The sequence below is a fragment of the Marmota monax genome, unplaced genomic scaffold (genome assembly GCF_021218885.2).
Source record: "Marmota monax isolate L192 unplaced genomic scaffold, Marmota_monax_Labrador192_F-V1.1 WCK01_AAM20220418_F8-fsc00220, whole genome shotgun sequence".
In the NCBI taxonomy this organism is placed as follows: Eukaryota; Metazoa; Chordata; class Mammalia; order Rodentia; family Sciuridae; genus Marmota; species Marmota monax.
Window position 1 is genome coordinate 573,505 of NW_026693909.1, and position 25,039 is coordinate 598,543.

At 58.0% G+C, this 25,039-nt stretch overlaps 1 protein-coding gene across 2 annotated transcripts; it reads left to right on the forward strand.

Moving 5' to 3' along the window:
- The first annotated feature begins 2 nt into the window (after positions 1-2).
- On the forward strand, positions 3-23,274 carry Ogfod3 (2-oxoglutarate and iron dependent oxygenase domain containing 3). Of its 2 annotated transcripts, XM_046463152.2 has the most exons (10): positions 3-175; positions 5,559-5,779; positions 8,665-8,740; positions 10,043-10,085; positions 12,045-12,109; positions 12,585-12,641; positions 17,649-17,802; positions 18,528-18,651; positions 18,802-18,880; positions 22,916-23,049. In XM_046463152.2, exons 1-9 carry the CDS (start codon positions 102-104, stop codon positions 18,867-18,869), a joined length of 882 nt encoding a protein of 293 aa, XP_046319108.1. In that variant the 5' UTR covers positions 3-101; the 3' UTR covers positions 18,870-18,880; positions 22,916-23,049. The 2 variants fall into 2 exon arrangements, with proteins under 2 accessions (XP_046319108.1, XP_046319107.1); XM_046463151.2 differs by lacking the exon at positions 18,802-18,880 and having other exon boundaries at positions 7-175; positions 22,916-23,274.
- The last annotated feature ends 1,765 nt before the right edge of the window (positions 23,275-25,039 follow it).

Sequence of the window (25,039 nt, forward strand, 5' to 3'; positions counted from 1 at the left end):
CGCGTCGCTCCCGCCTCTCCGCGCCGCTCCGCTCCCGGCCCAGGCGCTCGCCCCGTGCTGGCGACTCCTCGTCGGTCCTGACTCCGCGGCAGCCTGGCCCGATGGCTCCTCAGCGGAGGAGCGCGCCCAGGGCGGCCGCGGACAGCGGCGCCGCAGAGCGCCGGCGCCCGAGCAGGTACCCGGACCGCGAAAGCAGCAGGCCGCGGGCGGAGGGGCGGGGCCTGACGGACGGGGGCGGGGCCGGCCGGGAAGGGGCGGGGCCTAACGGGGCGAGGGGCGGGCCCTGCTAGGGCGAGCTCGGCGCCTCTCCGAGCGAGGTGGGCGTGAGCCAGGCGGAACCCATCTGGGCGTGTCCGGGCGTGGCCTGCGACGTCCTGCTGGCCGGCCGCTGCAGTCCCGCGTGCTCCGGCTCGAGCACGCTTGCTGCCCGAGGCTCCGAGCACCGCCGTTGGCGCTGCAACGCAGGAACAGGTTCGCTCTCACTGAGCAAGGTCTCTGAGCCCCACTGACCGCTGATTTGCAGGCCAGGCCTCCTGGCGGCGGTACTGGCTTCCTCACCCTGATGCCCCAGCCATTCCCATTTCAGCAAAAATGGCTTGTGGGTTGCCAGAACCTTAACCTTGTTCCTGTGTCCCTGGCTCGGGATGGATCCCATAGGGAGAGGCATCAAGGCCTGAGAGTGTGTCCTCGTCATCTCAAAACTGCTCCCCAGGTCTGGGGATATAGTTGGTAGAACGCTTGCCTCACATGCACAAGGCCTTGGGTTCAATCCCCAGCACCACAAAACAAACAAACAACAACAACAAAAACCCCTGCTCTCCATGCCGCTCTTGTGAGGCAGAAGCAGGAGTATCTCAAGTGCCAGGCCAACCTGGGCAACTTAGCAAGATCCTGCCGCAAAATGAAAGTTACAAAGGACTAGGATTGTAGCTCAGTGTAGAGCACCCTGGGTTCGCACCCTGGGTTCTTTCCCCTGTGCGGCAAACTGGGAGCACTGCACATGTTGGCCCCCAAGAAGATGCCATGCGGGGGCAGCCAGAAAGTAGTGGGGAGCAGCATTGAGACAGTATGGATTACAGACCCCCTAGAGAGGTGGAGAAAGGGAGGAGGAGCATCCTGTCAGCTGAGCTGTTGGCCACCTGCTTTGTCCTCTCAGGGTGAACACCATCTTTACAACCTTGGAAGTTTGGTCTGTACATCTTCACTGTAAACCATAAAGTCCACCTTCCCATGGAGTTCAGGGTTGTCCTAGTGATGGAGGAACGAGTGGTGTGGTCTTAGGACTTAAACTTAGAGTTGATAGCTGGTTAGTAATGAGGGTGAGAGGGCTTTTACATGCATGAGACGATTTTGTTTGTTTTTGTTTTTGCTCTTCTGGGAACTGATTCCTTTCTTTTGACAAGTTGCACATTGAAACCACCAGTTAGAAAACGTCAGGAAGATTACTAAGGCTTAGATTAGGTTGCAGTAACTTAAACCCATCGTTTGTTCTTGAAAAGATTTTTATTCTTTTTTTGCCTCAGATACTCTTGGATTTTGCTAGTAAGATCTCAAATGCCTCATGCTGGCTGGCAACTGTAACTTTATTAAGCATGAATAACATACAGATTATGTAGGCATATCCTCCATCCCCCCCAAATTAAATCTCCTCGAGAGAATATTTCAAGTACAAATATACATCTGTTTTTGTCCTTCTGAGATAATATTGAAGTTATTCAATTAATAAATTTTAAAATTCCGGTTAACTTGTCAACTGTCTAAAACAGTAACAACTTCTGTTCATAATGAAGGGTGAGTGTAGAATGCTGTATTGACCCAGGTAGAAAAGCACCTTGAAATTTAATCCATTGCTCAGAACTTCACCCTAAGGATTCCCTGCCCAGTTAAAAGGTACCCTGAGACTTCAGGGTGCATGTGGGTGGCTAGGCATACATGTCAGTTTACCAGTTACCCCGAAAGCGGACAGGCATTTCACAAGTCTGAGTGGGAAACAGACTCATTCACTGTTGACTGTTTTCCCAGAAGAATAAACACATCTCTATATATTAAAAAACAGACAGCTGGGCTTGGTGGCATTACACCTGTAATCTCAACGCTTGGGAGGCTGAGAACAGAGGATCACAAGTTCGAGGCCAGCTTCAGCAACTTAGCGAGGCCCTAATGCAACTTAGTGAGACCCTGTCTAAATAAAATATAAAAATGGGGGATGTGGCTCAGTGGTTCAGCACTCTTGGATTCTATCCCTGGTACCCCCGAAAAAGAAAAAAAAATGTCCTGACTCTAAAGGAGACATTCAAGTTTGGGAATGGGAGGAAGCTGTGTCCTGAAACTCCTCCCTCAGTGTGGTGTGGGCCTGGCCCTTTTTCCTGGGTCAGGAGGCCTATGTCTGGCAGGGTAACTGGGCTCTGGAAAAGCTCACCACTAGCCCTGGAAATGCCCTCCCCGCCTGGCCATGTCTTTTAGGTCCCTGGGTAACCTCCTCTTATGCAGCCCATCCAGAGTGGTGGTCTCCCTGGCCCCACCCTGGCCCATACTCTTTGTTTAAAAATCCTCTTGTGTTGTGAAACGTCTCATACTGAAGCAGCCTTTCTAGGGAGCATGCTTGCTCTCTTTTTCCCTGCCTGAAGCCTGTGAGTGGGCCTCTATTACAGTGTTTCTTAAAACCTGTGACTCAGGAGACAGTGAGGGTGTTGTGACCCAAAGTGGAAAGGGCTGAGGTGTGCAGCTGCACCCCCTGTTTGTGGTGTGCCTGCCCCTGCCTGCACTCACGGCCCCCTTGACTTAATCCCAGCAGTGCCGAGCCACCCCTCCACACCCTGCAGGAGAGGTCCTTCCTTTGCTTGGAGTCTCTTGCTGCATTTCCCTGGGTTCCTGTGGCACCTGCCTGCAAACCACCCCATGCCCAGCCTCTACATGGGCTGCAGGCTGTTGCTCTGGACCGTGGGCCCCCAGGCCCCCACTTCTTCCTGCCTGTTCTGCTCAGGGCCATGTGGACGGCGGGGTCTGGGCTCTGTGCCAGACCAATGAAAGGAGTGAGGACGTCCCCCTGCATGACTTCGGGGGAGTGTGCCCAAGGCTTCCAAAGCCCTGTCCCTCTAGGATGGTCTTTGTGAGGCTGTGCAGCCCAGGGCCAGGGGAGCTTGTGCCAGGAGCCGGAGAGCAGCCCCTCTGTGTTGTTTGCTTGTCTCCCTCCTATGTTGTGCAGGGTCCCTGGGGTGCACCTTGAGTCACCTCACCCCAAGCAGGAGACCCCAGGGTGGTGGCGCATTCAGACCTAGCTTCCTTGCCTCTCCCTTCCTTCCTAGCTGTCTGTCTTGCACCTGGGGTGACTTGGTCCCTGCTGCTGAGTCTGCAGCCTAAGCATCCAGCTGCCTGCTGTTGGATGGCCTGGCTGTCTCCCTGCCAGGCACAGAGTTCCAGGGGCAGAGACATATGGGCCTGGCGGGGGTCAGCTGTCCAGCCTGGTCTAATCAGCAGAGGCCAGGTATCCAGAGGCAGTTCTCATGGATGGGGGAATCTTCATGAGCCCCGAAGACACCCCTGGAGGAACCTGTGGCCCTTTCTAAAACAACCATGTGTACCCACAACTCACTTTGCTGCTCCACCTTGGAACTCTTCTCACTGGGATCCACGAGTCATTCACGTGACACTGTGAAGAGCTGGAAGAGGGAACGCGGGAGGCCCCTCCCTTCAGGAACAGGTGTATCTGTCGCAGCAAGTGCTGTCCCTCCTGCCCACTGTCTGTCCAGGCCTTGGCCCATGAAGGCTGTCACACATGCACACAACCTTGGCATACAACCTTGGCACTGCTTGAACCCCATGGTCAGCCCTGGGCTGTGGGGAGGCTTCTTGTTGGCAGACCTTTGTGCTGTGCCCTGTGCTCCTGGCCACCTGTGGAGACTGGAGACTCGAATTCCAGGGTGCTCCCTCACACTGGGCTCTGTGGGTGGGCCAGGGGTGCCACTGGGGGTCACTCCATCTTCTCTCCCATCACCAAACAGGGTCAGTCCTGCCTGGTCAGATGGTCAGGGGCCATACCCAGCCCCAGCTGCTTCTTTAGGAGTGGGGCATGGTGGGCTTCCTCCCATTCCCATCTCTGGCTTCCCTGACCCTGGGAAAGTGCCCAGAGCAGCTCAGGATTGATGGGCCATCTTTTTATTTTTTATTTTTAGAGCTTTATAGTTTTACATAGTAATTGTGTTCATCCCCACAAAGTCATACATGCATGGAATTTGATTTTACTTCATGATTCCCCTTTTCCTTCCTATTCTTCCTCCCTCCCCTGTTCTCCTTCCTCTGCTCTATAAGACTTCCTTTCTCTCATCTATTTATGTGTGTGTGTGTGTACATAGGGTTAGGGTTAAGTTATAGATATAAGGTTACCAGAGTTTAAACACAGGGTCACTTAACCACTAAGCCACATCCACAGCCCTTTTTATTTATTTATTTTTGAGACAGGGTCTCACCAAGTTGCTTAGGGCCTCTCTAAGTTGCTGAGGCTGGCTTTGAACTTGAGATCCTCCTGCCTCAGCCTCCTGAGCTACTGGGATTACATGCATGTGCCACTGTGCCCAGCTAATTTATATTTGATCTGTGCTTTCCACCTGTGCATAAAGGTAAATTTCCTGTGATGTATTTACATATGCACATGACAGTATTTTTTAAAAAAATTTTTAGTTGTCAGTGGACTTTTATTTTATTTATATGTGGTGCTAAGAATCGAACCCAGTGAGTCACACATGCCAGGCGAGCGCTCTACCAGTGAGCCCCAGCCCCAGCCTATGACATGAGTTTTTAAGAACTCATTCTGCATTGCCTCCCCTACCCCATCCCTCCTCTCTACCTCTTGATTTCCTTCTTCAGTACTGACCTTCCTTTTATATTTATGATAGTCTATCCCTCCCTCTCCCTTTCCTTTTATTTTACTCTTGCTTCTGCACACGAGAGAAAACATTGACCTTTTTTAATGACAAATAGAATGCTATTGTGTATACATACCACAGTTTTGTAATCCATTCATCTATTGATGGGCCTCCGGGTTGACACCATAATTTAGCTATTGTGAATTGTGCTGCCATAAACATTGGGGTGGGTCTGTCGCTATAGTATGCCAGTTTTAGACCTTTTAGAAAGATACTAAGGAGTGGGATACTGGATCATGTGGTGGTTCTGTCCCTAGTGTTTTGAGGAGTGTCCCAACCACCCCAGAGTGGTTGTGCTAGTTTGCAGCCCCACTGGCAGTACACGAGTGTTCCTTCTCCCCACAACCTCACCAGCATTTATTGTTGTGCAGCATTTATTATTTTATTCTTGGTTGTTGCCATTCTGACTGGAGTGAGATGGAATCTCAGTTTGGTTTTGGTTTGCATTTCCTTGATTGCAAGAGCTGTTGAACGTTTTTCCATCTGTTTGTTGGGACGGGCCCTTCTTGACCAGAGGCTAGCCTGGACACAGCCATGTGACGTGTTCAACCAGCACAGGTGGGAGGCTGCCCCCGTCTGCACTCTCAGCATACGCAACTGTGGTCCGGTAACAGTGATTGTGTTTTCTGTTCCCAGGAACAAAAAGGAGCGTGCACCGCGGGAGACGCCAAGGGAAACGTGGCTAAGGATCGTGGGCCTGGGGGCTGGCCTCGTGCTGGCTGCCTTCCTGCTCTGGAGCAGCCTGGGGACCGAGGATGGTGTCACTGAGGCCCTGGCCCATCGTGGCGAGGTCCTGGCAGGCAGGTTCATCGAGGTGCCCTGCTCTGAAGACTATGATGGCCACCGGAGGTTTGAAGGTATGGTGCCCCCAGCCCAACGGCAGTTCTGAGAGCCACAGGCCTCTGTGCATTGTTTCATGGCCATTGCTGGACAATAATGGCTCAAGCTATAAGCTGCCAGGCAGCAGGCGACTGTCCCTCCTGGTCCACTGGAACTGCCTGCCCTGGGAGCGGAGGCAGTGTCCCTGGTCTGGTTGTTCCAGTGGTGCCTGTGGTGAAGTCACAGATGTGGCAAGGTGGGGAAGATAAAGGTGAGCCAGAAAATACACAGAAGCTGTGGTAACAAGAAGGCCCCTGGCAGAGGGCCCACCCAGCACACCGCCCAGCCCCAACCCAGCACCGAAGGGGCAGCCAGCCCAGGTGGGAGGCTGGAGAGGCGCGGGGCCCAGAGGAACCCCAGCAGATCCAGGCCTGCTGCTGCGGGCCAGTCAGCACCCTGGAGAGCACACGTCTTACAGGGCTGGCCCACACCAGGGCCTGCCACTTCCCTGACTGCTGCACGTTCCTGAACATTCTCTGCCACCCAGATGTGTTCTCAGTTTTTAAAACCTAGCACTCGCGACTAGCTTTTCAGGACAGAATTAGATATTTTTTATTACGATATTTTTGCAGTACTGGAGATTGAACTCAGGGACACTTTGAACTGAGCCACACTCCCCCATGAGCCACATCCCAGCCCTTTCATTTTCTGTTTGGAGACAAAGTCTCACTGAGTTGCTGAGGCTGGCCTCCAACCTGTGATCCTCTGTCGCCATCCGTCCTAGCTGGGGACCTAATGCTGGGTTCACAAAATCTGACTATTCCAATAACTCAAGAAAATGGCAAAGAAAGCACGCAAACACACAGAAATGCCTTTTTCAATAATCCAGAAATGGCTCTGTGCCCTTGAGGCTCTGTGGAAAGAGTGAGCCGCCGGAATTCTTTATTCCTATATAGGGGACACACAAAGGGAGGTTCCATGGGACATTCTATCCCAAAAAGGGCAAAGGGGTAGGATTACAAAGGAACAGGTGAGTGTAGCTCATCCCCTGTGGGTGACGCCTACACCTGGAGCCAAGCCTTGCTGTCCGAGCTGGGGTAACACCCAAGTTATTGACCAGGCACTATTAATTATTGCCAGACTGAAGCAATGATTGGTCAGTGCCCTGGGACTTCAGGGCTTAAAGATGGCTGCATCCATGGCAGCTCCTGACAATCCCCTCGCCTCAGCCTTCTGAGTCACTGGGGTTACAGGCAGTGCCACAGTGCCTGGAAAAACTAGTTTTTTTTTTTTGTTTTTTTTAATTCAATGCCTTGGACTTGAACCAAGAAAAGATTGCCAAGTTCTCCTACAAAGGGGTCCATTGAAATGCACATGAACCCGAACTCCTGCCACCCAGTGGGATGAGAGGAGGCAGGTGTGGCCCTGGAAGAAGGTCAGTGAAATGACCACTGAGGTCAGTAGGGTGACGGTCCCCCGTCACTGTTGCTCTGAATCTTAGCACTCTTCCCTCTGACATCCCAGTTTCAACAATGATTTTGTTTTGTGTGCTGGGGATTGAACCCAGGTCACAAGCCAGGCAAGTGCCCCAGCACCATGTGTGTATATGGCACCCCCCTCCCAGCACTAGGGGTTGAACCAGGGGTGCTCTACCACTGAGCCACACGCCCACCCTTGTTATCTGTATTTTCTGACAGGGTCTTGCTAAGTTGCTAAGGCTGGCCTTGAACTTGTGATCCTCCCACCTCAGCCTCCCAAGTACCTGGTACCACTGCACCTGGCCACACTTTTGAATTTTAAAAGCTCATGGGGCCAGAAGTGGCACACGTCTATAATCTCAGCTGTTCAGGAAGCTAGGACAGGAAGATTGCAAGTCTGAGGCCAGCCTCAGCAATTTAGTGAGACCCTCGGCAACTCAACAAGATCCTGCCTCAAAATAAAAAATGAAAAGGGCTGGGGATGTGGGTCTGTGTGTGGTAAAGTGCCCCTGGGTTCACATAAGAATCTGCTCTTGTTACGTGAAGGGCAGAGGAAGGCCCCACAGGCCCGAGCCTGGTGCTGGTGCTGGGTGTATGGCCTTTACTTATTTATGTGGTTCCTGGATGGTGGCTCCATTTCCAGGTTCTAGGTTCACTTTCTGAGTAGGAAGAAGGAAAAAGGGATAAAAAAAGCAAATTGTAGCCAGCCTGATATATCCTTAGGTTGCTCACCTTGGTCCAGGGCGTGGCCCTGCCTTTTGCTGCCAGAACACAGGACTGATCACCTGTTGGGCTCACACCTGATGCACTTCTGCATCCTGGACCCATCTACCACTGCCCCGTCCCTGTTCACCCCAGCCCTGTCCACCACAACCCTGTCCCCATCTACCTTCCTGCTCGCCATCTACCTGGGCCCCACCTACCTCCCTGGCCCCTGTCTACCCTGGCCCCCTCCACCACCTGCCTCTGTTCACCCTGGCTCCCCTGAGTTCTCGGTCGCCTCCCTCTCAGCAGTGCAGGTCACCAGGACAGGGAGAGGCAGAGGGACTTGGTGGGAATTGTCAGGGCCCTGGGGAAGGGCATGGCTAGAATCAGGAGTTCTGCCAGGTGTCTTGGAGGGCCTCCCGAGGGAGCCTGAGTGCTCAGACATGTGGTCAGCGTAGCTCAGGAATGCAGGTGGTGTGAGTCTGGGGACACAAATGGCCTCCTGGGGCTGGTCAACCTGTCCATCACGGGGCCACTGGAAGCCCAGGACGGGCCTGGACGGAGCTGAGGCTGTGGGCAGGGTGTGCTTCACTGAGCCGCATGTTGCTCATCAGAAGTTCCCCTTTAAGCGGAACGTTGGCCACACTGGCCCCCCTGGGTCTCTAGAGGGGCCTTGCCAGCCATTGTCCCGGGACAGTGGCTTTAGCAGTCATCTCCTCACCCTGCCTGTTTCCCTCTAGGCTGCACCCCCAGGAAGTGTGGCCGGGGTGTCACCGACATTGTCATCACCCGGGAGGAAGCACAGCGGATTCGCAGGTACCCCATGCTGCAGTGCTCTGTCCAGGCACCCCGGTCAGGGTTGAGCCACGGGTGGGAGGTGGCAGACTTCAGACAAGTGCTTTCAAGGGGAGACGACAAGTTACTTGCTTCCCACAAGTGAAAGCCATGGCCCTGCTGTCCTTTCTGACAGAACATTCCAGAGGCTTAGCCTACCCTTCAGGGCAGCTTGCCCACAGCTGTCCAGGGAGCCCCAGGCCATCCTGCCTGGAGACTGCTCCCCCTGCTTTGGGGAAGGTCCCCAGATCCTGTTTCCGGGTCTGCTGTCATCTGGCCAGGCTTCATCTCCGCAGAGCCTGTCCCTCTCGGAATCGCCTGCTTTTAAAGAAGACCTTGGAAGGAAGCTTTGATGTCCAGTCAGTGTTCAGACTCAGTGTGAGGAGTGGTCCCCGCAGTGTCCTGCTGCGAGTCCCCGGAGGGAGCGCACCTCTTCTACGTTCTCCTGCTCTGTGGGGATGACCGGTGTTTTACTCAGGGGTCAGAGTCCCCGGTGACCTCGAAATGTCTGTCAGAGCTGCTGGTTCTTGATGGGGGTCTTCTCTGGTCCAGGTGCTGACAGGAGGTCTTTGCCTCCCCACCCTGCAGGGCCTCTTCCCCTCCTGAGCTGTGGTCACCCAAGCCCCACCTGCCTGGGAGCAGGTCAGTTGGGTCCACCAAGGCTGCTGAGGCCCTCTGACCTCCTTCTTGCCAAGCCCCTGTGCCCAAGCCCTGTGTCCTGAGCGCAGGAGGTGGTAGTGTCTGTAAGGTCAGGCCACGGCAGCAACCAAAAGGAGGCAGGTTTTAAAAGGGCCGCTGAGCAGGGCTTTATTGAGATTCCCCCCACCCTGGGCGGAACTCTCTCAGACCGACAGAGCAGATAGGAAGAGGTCTGAGGAGAAACCGTGAGGGGGCTTGAGCGGACTGGCATTTTATGGGGCTTACGGCAGGAAGGGAAGGACTTGGGACAGGAAAAGAGATTTTTAGAGTCCCTTGTCCCAATGAAGTTGGTCTGGGGAACTGGCTGAGATCCAGGATTGGCCAGGAGACCCTGCTGATTGACAGGCGGTTCCGTGGGTGCCTGATGGATGTTTCTGTCGCTGCTTGGTGCTTTGTTCCTAAGTCACTTTCATGGACCTGACAGTGTCCTCACTTGCTCTGAAGGCTGAGGGCTCTGGTCTGCGTGGGTTTTACACATCACAGCAGAGCCTGGGGACATGGTCCAGATCACACTGATTCGTGTTCCTGGATACCTCAGACAGGATTCCAGTCACTCAATTCTGGTTTAAATCATTTTCCCCACAGTATAGCCGAGAAGGGCCTCTCCCTGGGAGGATCCGACGGAGGGGTGAGTTGGCTGCAGCCCCTGCCCACTTCTCTCTTGACCTTTAACTCTGCTCTCCCTGGGGTGGGGGAAGGCACCCCTCTGTGACACCACCAGTAGGTGGGCTGGCTGGGTCCTCCACAGTGTCCCTGGCACTGACTGTGGTAGCTGCTCCTGATGGGTGCTTGGAGGCACCATGTGTGGGGAGGACAGTGTCCTTGGGCCTTGCTGCTGCCTTTTCAAGGTGTGCCACAGCCGGCTCAGGACTCACTGGCCTTGTAGATCCTGGGGTGGGATGGGGAGGTTGGAAGGCAGGGAGCGGACGGGAAGAGTCAGGAGTGTGCGGGGCTGGTGACAGGCAGCACAGACAGGACAGCTGTGGAGCTGCCCAGAGAGGCCGAGCCCATGAGCAGAGGGTGCTCAGGGGACTCTGCCGCCTTCAAGCCTGAGGCTCTGTAGACCCCCGGGGCCTGTCAGCTGCTGCGCAGGCGTCAACCCCCCAGAGGTGTGTCACCTGGAGCCCGAGTGTGTGACCGGGTTTGGAAAGAGGCTCTTTGCAGATGTAATGAAGGACCTGGAGATGAGGTCATCCTGAACTATCAGGGTGGGCCCTAAACCCAAGGATAGTGTCCTCCCCAGAGGGAGGCAGAGGGAGGCTGGGAAGGAGGAGAAAGGCCTGAAGCTGGACTGAGCTAAGGGCTGCATGGCCCAGAGCTGGAAGGACGAGGAAGGACCTTCCCCCGAGTGTCCCAAGGACGCACCACCCTGCGACCTCCCAGGTGCAGACTCTGCCTCCAGCATGGTTCCACAGCTGCAGCTGCAGCCCCGAGGCCACGTCCTGTGGACAGGCAGCTCCTGGCCCTCGGCACTGTGCTTGGTGCTCAGCGTGTGGCCCTGTCCTGGGGTCAGGCCTCCTGTGTGTTGGGTAACAGCTTGAGTTATGGTCATGGCACATCTGAGACATCTGGGAAGATTAATTGTCAGACTTTTCTAGAACTTCAGAGTACTTCTGTGATGGCACATCTGTAGCTCTCTTCTTGCACCTTAGTTTAGTCCAGTTGGGGATTTACTAAATTCCGTGTATGGGTGGACTGGTGCTTTACTCTTTCCTGGGCCTCCCGTGGGCTTCATCTTGCACCCAGTTGGTCAGGTGGCTGCGTGGAGGTTCAGCGAGCATTTATTCAGCCCCCATTGCATTTACACCCTGGGCCAGTCATTGTAGTCCTGAGGAGAGGGATGCACACAGGTGAGGTAAGAATGGTCAGCACTGGTGGCCACTCCAGAATGGGAAGGACTCGGAAGTAGGCAGCGGGGGCATGCCCAGCAAGTCCGTGAGGTGCTCATCCAGGAGCAGTGAGCACCTAAGCCAGTGTGTGCCGAGCTCCAGTGTGCCAGCCCGGCCAGAGAGTCCCTGGCCACTGAGGGGAGGACGGCACGTCCATGCAGTGGACGCCACAGCAGCAAGAGGGAGCAGGCTGTTGGCATGGCAACAGCAGGGTATGCCACTGGTACCAGGATGAGAAAGAGCACAGACCAGGAGCCCAGCCTCTGCCTCCCCTCAGACTGATTGCAGGTGCCCGCCAGGGCTGCAGGGCACTTTGGGGTGAAGGACATGTCTGCTGTCTGGTCCTGAGGGTCCCATGGAGTGTGCAGGTCAGATCTTATCTGTGTGCTTATGTTTCACACATACCCAGTTGAATGCGCGCCCAGTTTTCCCTGCAGAGCGGAAGGAGGGAGAGAAGGAAGGAGGAGCGGGGCAGGAGCCGGTGGCTTTGGGACCCACACAGGCGTGCACAGAGGTTTCTGGGAAACGTGTCCATGGCTGACCCCAGAGTGTCAGGCAGCAGGGAGTGATGTGTTGGTCAGGGAGCACTGTCATGAGGCGGGGTTAGGAAGCTGGCCCGCGGAGGTGGCCCGGGGAGTGGGTTTGTCTGGCAGCTTTGGAAGTGGCCACTGCCCCCCACCCCATGGCTTCTCTTCTAGGCGTCCATCCTGGACCTGCACTCAGGAGCCCTGTCTGTGGGGAAGCACTTCGTGAACTTGTACAGGTGAGAAGCAGAGGGAGGGTGGTGAGTGCCTGGGCGTGATCCTGGTGTGTTCACCCAGGATGCTGCAGGGGCCAGAGCTGCTTTGGTGCCCCTGGGAGTTGGGGTCTGTCCGGGTCCTGGTCCAGGAGCCACAGAGCAGTCTGAGTCCATCCTGTTATGGGTGTGTGCAGACATCAGAGCCATCAGGGCGCTGGGAGCGGGAGAGGCAAGGCAGAAGGGCCTGGGGGCTGAGGTGAGGCCAGAGCCCCCAGGAGACTCACCTGGCCTCGACCAGTGCCCCATCTGCCAACGGCCGGCTTCCCTGCTCCGTTCCTGTCCCCTTCAGTTCTCACGTCAGTTATCACTTCAGGAATGGGAGTCGCTGCAGGATAACCAGGCTCTCCTCCAGGGAGTGGCCACTGAGTTTGAGGGAAGACTGAATTCAAAGGACACAGGAAAAGTCTAGTAGATGTCACATTTGCTATTTTTTTCACAGATACTTTGGAGATAAAATACAAAATATCTTCTCTGAAGAGGACTTCCAGTTGTACAGGTAAGGAGGAGGCCCCAGAGACCTCGGGCAAAGGTGGAGGAAGGGCTGGGTGAGCAAGAGAGCACTCTGCCCAGGTGTGGGCTGCGTGGGGGGAGGAGCAAACCCAGGCCCTGCGGCCCAGTCCTGCGGGAGGCCTCCTCCGTAGACGCCCCTGAGTGTCATCCTGGGGCAGCTCATCCACCTGCAGCTTCTAAACCTGAGCCTTTGTGTGGGGATTGTCAAGACCCACGTTGGGCTGCAGGAAATGCTGCAGGCAGGTCCCACAGCCCTCTCCACGGCTAGCCCAACAGTGTGCGGGGCACAACGGGGCATAGTGTGGCTCCCTGGAATGGATCTGGGTATGGCCCCCGCGCCTGCATGGCTTTGTGAGGCCCCTTCTGTGCCCTTATGGCTCCAGCCCCTGAACACGGGGCACCTACAACTTCAGCCCATGCCTGGAGACAGCCGACCCTCCACTTCCATATCTCCAGGGAAATGGTTGCTCAGGGAAACCCAGGCTGGGGTCCAGGGTGCAAGAGGAGGGCCTGGTTGCCTGCACAGCTAGTAGACGCCAGTCTAGCAGACCCCACCATCCCAGAGCCTGTGGGCAGCAGGTGCGTGGCTCCTGAGTGAGGTCCCTGTGCGTGGTCTACCCAGGGCCCAGACCGTGACAGTCCTCAGGTGACTAGCAGGTGTGTGGCTCCTCTGTGAGGGCCTGTGCGTGGTCCACCCAGGGCCCAGGCCGTGACAGTCCTCAGGTGACCAGCAGGTGTGTGGCTCCTGAGTGAGGTCCCTGTGCATGGTCCACCCAGGACCCAGGCCGTGGCTGTCCTCAGGTGACCAGCAGGTGCGTGGCTCCTGTGTGTGGTCCCTGTGCATGGTCCACCCAGGGCCCAGGCCATGGCTGTCCTCAGGTGACCAGCAGGTGCGTGGCTCCTGTGTGAGGTCCCTGTGCATGGTCCACCCAGGACCCAGGCCGTGGCTGTCCTCAGGTGACCAGTGGGTGCGTGGCTCCTGTGTGAGGGCCCTGTGTGTGGTCCACCCAGGGCCCAGCCTGTGACTGTTCTGAGATGACCAGCTGGGCCACTGGCCCTCACTTGTTTATTTTGTGCAGTGTGCTTTTTGCTGGTGTGCATAAACCTGTTTACACAGGAAGTGTACAGTAGCACTTTGATGTCTTGAGTTCAAATCACGTGAGTATGCAGAGTATGCAGATGAGTATGCAGAGGGAGGGGAGCAGGCCGAGTGTCATGTTCTGCTGCACCTTGGCTGTGCATCTCTCAGGCCTGCAGAGAGCAGGGAGGGAGAGCTGTAAAGGTGGCTGCTGCTGGGGGTTCTCGGGGTCCCAAGCAGAACCTGGCACAGCTGCGGAGAGGAGAAAGCTGTTTGTGTGACAGCAGCTGCAGGACGGTCCCCGAGAGCACCCCTGGGCTGCTGTGCCAGGTGCTGGGCAAGGTTCCTGCCAGGGACACGTCCTCCTCAGGGCACCTGCCGTACTCCAGTTTACCTGGCTGCCAGGCAGGGACGGGGGGGGCACGGTCCCCAGGTTAGTCCAGTGTTTTCTCACTGCTGTTCCTCTGGTGGACATCAGGGGGTTTGTGGTCCCCTGAGCAGAACCAGGAGGACTGAGGGCGGAAGCATGGGTCCTCCTTGTGTGGCCAGCAGCCACCATGATGGACACTGAGAAGCAGGGCTCTGAGACGGAAGGGGTGGGTGACATGGCCTGTGCCTGCAGAGGCCACGGGACGGGTAGAGGGAGAGGGCCAGGGCTTGCAGAGAGAAGCAGGACCTGCCGTCTGGGGAAGAGCAGCATCTGTCCTGGGGAGCGGCTGGCTGGTCAGTGCTGCGTGGAGACACGTTGGTGTGAAGATGGGATTGGAGAATATCACAGACTTTTAGGTCTTTCATTGAGTCCAGACTTTGGTCAAATGCTGTTTGCAAAGCTTTGGTACCTGAGGGTGAACAAGAATCAGGAAAGTTAAGCCAGCCGAGCACGACATTCCTGTAGTCCTTCTTGTGCCGTGGTTGGTGACAGATGTTGGTACACACTTGCCCACCCAATGGAGGCTGGAAGCATTCCTGATGTGACAGGCAGTCCACACAGCCTCCTTGAATGTCACCCCCGCCTCGGGGAAGAACACTCGTTTTCCAAGATGACCAGTCAATGGGGGCATGATGCGGCCCCCTGGTGGGAGCCTGTGTCCAGGAGCACTGTTGGCCTGTGGCACCCACGTTGAAGGAGCCATGGGGGTCTGGAAATGTGCGAGGACTTGTGTGCAGCTGCTCTTAGGCTAAATGCCTGGAGCAGGTTCAGGACGCAGTGCAGGTGCTTTTATGTGTGCGTGAGGACTGCGCATGTGGGCAGCACATGTGGGCGTGTAGGTTGGCATGCATATGTGCGCACCCGCATATGCACATGCAGCTGTGTGTGCACAGAACAGGTGTGTGTGTCATGTACCTCTGCATGTACTGTGCACAAAGGTGTGCACGTGTGTGTGTGCATGTGCTATACACAGGTTTATACGAAGTGCGTAGGTGTGAGTAGAAAGATATATATGTGTGTGACTGTGAGCTCAGGTAGGCCTGTGCATGTGTGTACCTAGGTGTGCAGGCAGGGGTGTGTGTGGTGTGTATGTAGACAGGTGTGTATGCACGTTGCCATCTTGGAAAAGAAATGTTCATCCCTGTGGTGGGAGTGATATTCACGAAGGCTGTGTATATGTAGACGGGGTGTGTGTGTGTGATGTGTATATGGACAGGGGTGTGTGTGTGTGCCTAGGTATGTATGCATGGGTGTTTGCGTGTGCCTGGTATGCAGACAGGGGTGTGTGTGTGTGTGCGCCTGCCTAGATGTGCAGGGAGTGGTGTGTGTGCCTGTCTAGGTGTGCAGAGAGTGGTGTGTGTGTATACCTAGGTGTACAGGGAGGGGTGTGTGTGTGTGTGCCTAGGTGTGCAGGCAGGGTGTGTGGTGTGTGCCTAGGTGTGCAGAGAGTGGTGTGTGTGTGTGTATGCCTAGGTGTACAGGGAGGGGTGTGTGGTGTGTGCCTAGGTGTGCAGGCAGGGTGTGTGGTGTGTGCCTAGGTGTGCAGAAAGTGGTGTGTGTGTGTATGCCTAGGTGTACAGGGAGGGGTGTGCGGTGTGTGCCTAGGTGTGCAGGCAGGGTGTGTGGTGTGTGCCTAGGTGTGCAGAGAGTGGTGTGTGTGTGTATGCCTAGGTGTACAGGGAGGGGTGTGCGGTGTGTGCCTAGGTGTGCAGGCAGGGTGTGTGTGTGTGCCTAGGTGTGCAGGCAGGGTGTGTGGTGTGTGCCTAGGTGTGCAGGCAGGGTGTGTGTGTGTATGTAGGTGTGCAGGCAGGGTGTGTGGTGTGTGCCTAGGTGTGCAGGCAGGGGTGTGTGTGTGTAGGTGTGCAGGCAGGGGGTGTGTGTGTGTGTAGGTGTGCAGGCAGGGTGTGTGGTGTGTGCCTAGGTGTGCAGAAAGTGGTGTGTGTGTATGCCTAGGTGTACAGGGAGGGGTGTGTGGTGTGTGCCTAGGTGTGCAGGCAGGGTGTGTGGTGTGTGCCTAGGTGTGCAGAAAGTGGTGTGTGTGTGTATGCCTAGGTGTACAGGGAGGGGTGTGTGGTGTGTGCCTAGGTGTGCAGGCAGGGTGTGTGTGTGTGCCTAGGTGTGCAGGCAGGGTGTGTGGTGTGTGCCTAGGTGTGCAGGCAGGGGTGTGTGTGTGTAGGTGTGCAGGCAGGGTGTGTGTGTGTGTGTAGGTGTGCAGGCAGGGTGTGTGTGTGTGTGCCTAGGTGTGCAGGCAGGGGTGTGTGTGTATGCCTAGGTGTGCAGGCAGGGGTGTGTGGTGTGTGCCTAGGTGTGCAGGCAGGGTGTGTGTGTGGGTATGTAGGTGTGCAGGCAGGGTGTGTGTGTGTAGGTGTGCAGGCAGGGGTGTGTGTGTGTGCCTAGGTGTGCAGGCAGGGGTGTGTGTGTGTAGGTGTGCAGGCGGGGTGTGTGTGCGTAGGTGTGCAGGCAGGGTGTGTGTGCGTAGGTGTGCAGGCAGGGTGTGTGGTGTGTGCCTAGGTGTGCAGGCAGGGGTGTGTGTGTGTAGGTGTGCAGGCGGGGTGTGTGTGCCTAGGTGTGCAGGCAGGGTGTGTGGTGTGTGCCTAGGTGTGCAGGCAGGGGTGTGTGTGTGTAGGTGTGCAGGCGGGGTGTGTGTGCCTAGGTGTGCAGGCAGGGTGTGTGTGGGTGCGTAGGTGTGCAGGCAGGGTGTGTGTGTAGGTGTGCAGGCAGGGTGTGTGGGTATGTAGGTGTGCAGGCAGGGTGTGTGTGTGTAGGTGTGCAGGCAGGGTGTGTGTGCGTAGGTGTGCAGGCAGGGTGTGTGGTGTGTGCCTAGGTGTGCAGGCAGGGGTGTGTGTGTGTAGGTGTGCAGGCGGGGTGTGTGTGCGTAGGTGTGCAGGCAGGGTGTGTGTGTGTAGGTGTGCAGGCAGGGTGTGTGGTGTGTGCCTAGGTGTGCAGGCAGGGGTGTGTGTGTGTAGGTGTGCAGGCAGGGTGTGTGTGTGTAGGTGTGCAGGCAGGGTGTGTGGTGTGTGCCTAGGTGTGCAGGCAGGGGTGTGTGTGTGTAGGTGTGCAGGCGGGGTGTGTGTGCCTAGGTGTGCCGGCAGGGTGTGTGTGGGTGTGTAGGTGGAGGTGTAGGCTGGTGTGTCTGGACACTGGAGTCACGGGTGAGCCTGTCCAGCCCACTCCTATCTGCTCTCCCAGCTTGGGCTCCTGGGGTCTGCACGGCCTGCAGCCTCGTTGCTGGTCAGATGCACCTCGGGGCCTGGGGTCCCCCTGGATGCTGCTGTGGCGTCTTCAGCTGCAGGGTGGGCTGGCAGCAGGGTTCCTCCTGCCTTCGGGACCCCACCTCCTCCAGGCCTGGCCTGCTCTGGGACCGCAAGAGGGGGAACTGGCCCGTGGGCTCCAGCAGTGTTGTGGTATCTCCTCACTTCTGGGGCCACAGAGAATCCCCGTGGACTGGCCGAGCTGTTCCTGAAGGCCACCTTGTGTCCTCTCAGGGACGTGCGGCAGAAGGTGCAGCTCACCATCGCCAAGGCTTTTGGCATCAGCGTGTCCTCGCTGTACCTGACGAAGCCCACCTTCTTTTCCCGCATGAACAGCTCGGAGGCCCGGACAGCTCACGATGAGTACTGGCATGCACACGTGGACAAGGTGGGCCCCGGGGGGCTGCCAGCCTGGCCCGCTTCCTTCTGCGTGGCTGTTGGGCTCGGCCGCAGGCATCTGCTCTGCAGCGTTTATGTCCTGACATTCTGGGCCTTTTCTCCAGGGCGTCAGGGCACACCCTAAGTGGAGGGACAGTTTCCCAGGTGTCAGTGACAGAGATGAGAGGTGATGTGCTGTCCCCAACATTTACCTCCTGGCCACCTCCCCTGCTCCCCTTGCTCACGAATTCACACCCTGCCCACCTCCCTGGCTGGGTCTCTCCTTGGCCTCTCAGTTGGTGGAGTGCTTGCATCACATGCACAAGGCCCTGGGTTCGATCCCCAGCACCACACACACACACACACACAAAGTGGGGGTTACTGGGGGTGTGGCTCAGTGGTTGAGAGCTCCTGGGTTCAATCCCCAGTACCAAAAAAAAAAAGAAAAAAGTCTGGGCCTGCCCCCACCTGAGGGAAGCAAAGTGGCCTCCTCTGGACCCGGCCCTCCTGCTTGGTCGCACCTCCCGCGGGAGCCGCCCACCAGCTCCTTGATAGGCCTCAGCTTGTGTTTTGCTGGAACCCACTGCTCAGGTGCCTGGTGCCTGGGAGGCCCCAGCTCGGCACCACCCTGTGCACTCTGCAGGTTCCCACGCTGGACGGAGAAACTGGCCTGGGGCCAGGACTGGGGACACCAAGGGCGCTCCCTCCTGAGCCTCCTTCCCACCTCCTCCGCAGGTGACCTACGGCTCCTTCGACTACACCTCGCTGCTCTATCTCTCCGACTACCTGGAGGACTTCGGCGGAGGGCGCTTCGTGTTCATGGAGGAAGGGGCCAACAAGACAGTGGAGCCAAGAGCAGGTAGGACACACAGGCTGGCCAGCAGGCCAGGGCCTGGACGTCAGCCTTGCCTAGTCAGTGACCACCTCACCCCTGTGCATGTGTGTGGGCCATGGGTGGGCAACTACACTCGGGCAGTGCTGCATTCGCAGAGCGCCTGCTGTATTTTAGGCTTGATGCTGGGGGTGTCCAGGTCCACCTGCTGCTGTGACACCAGGAAGCCAGTGTCTGTGGCTTGAGGTCACTGCAGGTCAGTGGCAGAGCCGGGCACCGGGTGGCATCACTGTGGCACACAGAGTCCCAGGCCCCCCGGGGTGTGAACCTGCTCAGTGCCCTTCTCAGACATGGAGATCTGGGTCAGGTGAAGGCTGCGTGGGGCTCTGTGTCCATCTCCAACACCAAGAGAGTGAGTGGAAACGTCCGGCGAGGCTTCCCGCCTGACGTGAGGCACACGTGGCCCCTCAGCGGTCACCTGCCCGGCCCCACCCACCTCCTCCCTCAGAACCCTGGGTGAGGGGTGGCTGGAATGCCCCAGGCTGCCACCCACGCTCAGTGGGTGACCCTTGGGAGGTGAGCAGCACAGTGCCTGCCTTGGTCCTCCCATCTGGAGGGGGCTCTGGGCACTGAGTGACGTGCAGAGGGGAGAAGCAGCCTGCAGGGGCGGACAGCAGGCCATGGGGGGTCGCCTCTGCTCTCCCGAAGGCCCCAGGCCGTTTGGGCTCTAGGAGCCGGGACCCGGGGGCCTCTTTCCTCCTTGAGGCTCCTGGTGCCCGTGCAGAGAGGCGGACCACGGCACGCAGGGCAGGGCTGTCTGAGAAGGACAAGGAGCACCAGGCGGACTCCTTTGCCCTTAGGGGCCTCTTGTGGGAGGCAGTAGGTGTCCTGCAGTGGGCCTGCACCTGACCTGCCGAAGGCCCTGAGTCCATGGCCCGCAGCCACCTGGTCCACAGTGCCCCTGCCTGCTGTGCTGCACCAGGTGGGCACGCCGGAGGGGTGTCCGGGCCCGGCTGGCCTTGGTGCTCTGTCCTGGGGGTGCCTGGGACCCCTGCTGGCAGCCCCAGTCCTAAAGCCAGCCCTGTGCTGAGCCTGGAAAGGTCAGCTGGGTCTGTCCACCTGGGTCTGTTGGGTGTTGGACACCAGCACAGTGGGAGGCAGGCAGGTCCAGGGATGCGCCTGCATCGGGGCGACCATGGGGGGAAGCCACGGGAGGTGCTGGGGTTCATTCTGGGGGTGCTGGAGGTCTCATGAGGAGGCCACACCGCAGGGACAGAGTAGAGGGTTTGGACACACACTGCTTTTCCTGCAGCCTAGGGGTCATGGCGGAAGCTTCCAGGCCAAGTGAGCAGATCCTGGCCTGCCGTGTCTTGCCTCTGGGGTGCCCACCTGTCCGTGGGATCCTGCTCTCTGGTACCCGCTGTGTTCTCAGTGCCAGGCACAGCCTCCTTGTGAGGGACCGTTTCTCTGTACCTGCTCTCCTGATCCGTTTGCTGCCTCCCTCCTCCCTTGCCTACTCTCTGGTGGGCAGCCTGGGCTGTCCTTGGCCACAGCCTGGACAGTGCCTGGCCCAGCCAGGGGCCTGCCAAGCCCCTCCCCCCAAGGGGCCCACTGGGAGCACTTTCCCCCTTTTTGGCACTGAACATTGAACCCAGGTTCTCTGCCACTGAGCCACGTCCCCAGCCTTTTGTTTTATCTTGAGACAGGATCTTGGTAATTTGGTGAGTCTGTCCTGGAACTTGCGATCCTCCTTTCTCAGCCTCCTGAGCTGCTGGGGCTGTAGATGGGCCTTTGCTCCTGGTCCTGTGAGCACTTCTGCCATCACCCACAGTGGGCTTGGGCTGGGGCCTGCTCTTGGACACAGTGCTGTGGCCGCAGTCCCCCTCGCAGGCCTCCCCCTCTAGCTGGGAGGTTCAGCTGGCTCCGTCCTGGCCTTACTCGGTCTTTTGTCACCAGTTTGGCCAGATGTCTGTCCAGCTGCGCAGCAGTAGTGCAGCCGGCCTGTTCCCCCAGAAGCTCAGTCAGCACTTCTGTGGGAAAACGCAGGACTCCTGCAGTGTAGGGCGACTGTCCCTGAGGTGAAGGGGTGGGTGTAGGGTGCACAGGACCGTGGACTGCAGCTCTTCAGCAGGTCTTGCTTTTAGACATTTTAAGCATGAACCCGGTAGGTACAGTGGTCACGCCTGTAATCTCAACAACTCAGGACCCGGAGGCAGGAGGACTGCAAGTTCCAGGCCAGCCTGGGCAGCTTAGTGAGGCCCTGTCTCAAAATAAAAAATAAGAAAGGGCTGGGGATGTGGCTCAGTTTTTCAAGTGTCCCTGGGTCCATCGCCAGTATGAGAAGGGTGAGTAGAAAGACAGAGAGACATAGACTGAATTCAGGGTACTTTATTACTGAGCTACATCTCCAGCCCTTGTTTTTTAATTTTTGGGGGGTTCTTTAGGGATTGAACTCATGTACACTTAACCACTGAGCCACGTTTCCCAGCCGTTTTTTATATTTCACTTAGAGACAGAGTCTCGCTGAGTTGCCTAGGGCCTCACTAGGTTGCTGGGGCTGGCTTTGAACTTGTGCTCCTCCTGCCTCCGCCTCCCGAGATGCTGGGATGACAGACGTGTGCCACCCCCACTGGGCTTATGTGATTGCATTTTATGAAACCTGGGCGAGGGCACACAGGTCAGCATGTCAGCAGTTCTCTGCATGAGTGCAAACAGGTTTGTGTAGAGAAACCTTATAGACCAAGGACCAGAGGCCGGACGTGGGTCTCCAGGCCACTCACTGCAAGGCTCGGAACTCAGCAAGGCATTAGAACAGTCAGTCTCCACGGTGAAGGGGTCTGGATCAACAGCCCGCAGGAGCCGGGCCTGCCCTGCACAGGGTTTCTCCAGCTCTGTCTGCAGTTCTAAGCAGTCTGACTGCATCGGCCACCAGGGTGCGGGGCACATCCAGGGGACTTTCCTCCCCTCTTCAGACTTGGCCAAGTCGCACGCAGGAGAGGAAGAGACGGGAGGCAGTGGCCTCTGAGGGAAGCCTGGAGCCAGGCCCGTGGCGGACCACGTCTGGGAACCTCTGAGGGCTTCCCGACACCAGAGCCCAGGCTTACTGTGAAGGCGTGCCGCAGGCCGTCTCAGCACACAAGTGATGTGCACAGGGTTCTCTGGGAGGACACCCAGCTGGGCTGTGTCTGGGCTGCCATTGGGTCTCCACCTAAAGGGGGCCGGAGGTGGCGGTGAGCAGCCTCTCTGGCTTCTCCTCTGTACTTGGTCTCTATTCTCCACATGTGATGAGAAACCAGGTCTTGGACTGCCAGCTGGGGGCTGCGGGGCCCTGGAGGTGGGCAGGCTGTGGAGGGCCTGGAGGTGGGCAGGCTGTAGGGGCCTGGAGGTGGGCAGGCTGTAGGGGCCTGGAGGTGGGCAGGCTGCGGGAGGGCCTGGAGGTGGGCAGGCTGCGGGGGGCCCTGGAGGTGGGCAGGCTGTAGGGGCCTGGAGGTGGGCAGGCTGTAGGGGCCTGGAGGTGGGCAGGCTGCGGGGGGCCCTGGAGGTGGGCAGGCTGTAGGGGCCTGGAGGTAGGCAGGCTGTAGGGGCCTGGAGGTGGGCAGGCTGCGGGGGGCCCTGGAGGTGGGCAGGCTGCGGGGGGCCCTGGAGGTGGGCAGGCTGCGGGGGGCCCTGGAGGTGGGCAGGCTGTAGGGGCCTGGAGGTGGGCAGGCTGCGGGGGGCCCTGGAGGTGGGCAGGCTGTAGGGGCCTGGAGGTGGGCAGGCTGTAGGGGCCTGGAGGTGGGCAGGCTGTAGGGGCCTGGAGGTGGGCAGGCTGCGGGGGGCCTGGAGGTGGGCAGGCTGTAGGGGCCTGGAGGTGGGCAGGCTGTAGGGGCCTGGAGGTGGGCAGGCTGTAGGGGCCTGGAGGTGGGCAGGCTGCGGGGGGCTGGAGGTGGGCAGGCTGCAGGGGGCCCTGGAGGTGGGCAGGCTGTAGGGGCCTGGAGGTGGGCAGGCTGCGGGGGGCCTGGAGGTGGGCAGGCTGTAGGGGCCTGGAGGTGGGCAGGCTGCAGGGGGACCTGGAGGTGGGCAGGCTGTAGGGGCCTGGAGGTGGACTGGCTTCTGGGGCACCTGGGACGCAGCCTTTTCTGCAGTCTGCCCGGCCACAGAGGCCCCTGTAGCCCCTTCCCTGTATGGAGCTGGAGGTGTCTCCACCTTGTCCCATGTCCAGCCAGGTTTACTGGTCATGCTGCTGTGTTGTGTGAAAAACCTGCTGGCCACGCTTGTGGTCTCTGGTCACCTCTCCCCTCTTTTCTCCCAGGGCGAGTCTCCTTCTTCACCTCGGGGTCTGAGAACCTGCACCGGGTGGAGAAGGTCCACTGGGGCACCCGGTACGCCATCACCATCGCCTTCACCTGCAACCCCGACCACAGCATCGAAGACCCAGCATTTACGTAGCCGGTGGGGCCCTGGGATCATGCCTGGGGCCTGTCCACACACCCTCCTCTGGGGAAGCAGCCACGGGCGGGTGGCACTCCTGGGCCACCTGAGTGTGCGCCCTGCCCCTCTGGGTCCAGCCCATTCCCTCTGCACAGAGTGCCTTATGGATCATCCTTGATTTTGATTTGCGCTGTTTTAATTTTTCATCTGTCTGTAAATGAAGGAGCAGGTTTCGCCTCATAGGCTCTGTGTGTTTGCTGTGGTGCTGTGTTTGCAGCGAGCTCAAGGGCCCTCCTTCCTCAGGAGAGGTTAGGGGCCTGGGGAGGAAGTCCTGTCTGTGGACAGGCGGATTTGTTCACCTTGGCCTGGTCCAGTTTAAACACCAGTTGGCCCGTTGAAGACCCACTGAAGTGTGGGCAGATTTGATGGGAACACCTGCAGGGTCCGCAGTTTCCCCAGAGGCAGAAGCAGAAATGGCAACTTGCAGAAGGTTCTGGTGAGCAGCGGCTTCCCGAGTGGGTGTCTGATGATCCAGATGGCCCTGATCTTGTGCCTGTCAGCACCAGGCCCAGTGTGTCCCCACCAAGGAGGCTCTCTCCCAGGGCCTCCTGCCTGGGCAGGCTGCCTGTCCCATCCCTTTCTTGTCCAAGTGCTGTCTCGGCCTTTCCTGATAGAGCATCAGTGGTCAGAGGAACCAAAACATAGCTCAGCTGTGGAGGGAGCCTGTGCCTGAGAAGCACACCCATCAGTGTATCCAGGGTCAGGTGGTCCCATGTTGTTCCATGTGGCTAGTCCTGGGCTTGGGCACCTTCCCCAGGGCAAGGGTTGACCTCTTACTGAGTACCCCTGGGAGCCAGACTCTCCCAATCACCCCTACCTAGTATGCTGAGCAGTGTGGCTGTGTGGCCCCGTGTCCCTGGAGCAGGTGCCCCAATGTGGGAGACCAACCTCACACGTGACTTAGTCATACTCCCCGGCCGGGTGCTGAGGCGCTCAGTCACAGAAATGTGGCAGAGCTTTCCCCACCCTTCTTGGGTTCGAAGGTCAGTGTCTTGGGCATGGGTGTGTCTTGCTACAGCCCCATGGGTGAAGCTACGCTCACCTGTTCCTTTGTAATATAACCCCTTGCCCTGTTTAGGGTAGAATCTCCTATGGAAGTGCCTTGTGTGGGTCCCCTTCTCTTACTGTGCCCTTGGGTGTGGCCTACCCAGGTGTCAGTCAACCTGCTGACAGTGGACATCATGAAGATAGACTCAGCCTCCTGAAACCTGACCCCTTGCCTCATTTGAATAGCTTCTCCTACCTGTGCTCTCTCTCTCTCTTTCTGTGGATCCTTAAGGTCAGAGGAGCCGTCACAGCGACCCCAATGAAAAAGGTACGTGTGTCTCTTGTGTGGTTATTTTGTGCAGCCCAGTGAGCCCAGTTTACCTGGAGTGACCCCTGACCCTTTTAGTCGCGAGAACAGAAACCCAGCACCCTGATGCTGGAGGAGGCTGCTACCCTTGGCCCTCAGGCCCTCAAGAGACCAGGTGCAGGGCTGTCTGGGGCTTGTAAGCAAGGGGAGCACTTCTAGCCCCCTGGGAGTGAAGGGACCTGAACCCAGGAGTCTGGGAGCTGAGGTCAGCTCTGCCCGTGGTTTGGCAGGCCCTCCTGCACCACATGCCTGGCTTGGGCAGTGGGCCTCTCTGCTGTACACAGGACAGCTGGAGTGTGCTTGTTCTGGCAGGTTCCACCGGGCACAGGGAGGAGCTCTGGTGCGGGCAGGGGCCAGAGCTGCAAGCCCTGGGCAGTGGGCAGAAGTACTGGGCCCCTGCAGTCCCTCCCATGCCTACCCTGGGGGACACTGGGGCAAGGGCCATGTTGTTAAGGGGGAGTTGGTGGATGTGGGAAGGCGGAGGGTCCAGCTCTGCTGCTGGGTGTGCTGGCTTCTCGGGGATGGCAGCTGTGTGGGCCTGTCCAGTTAGGCTACGGTTCCCAGGCCTGGCTGAGAAAGCTGCGTCCTCCC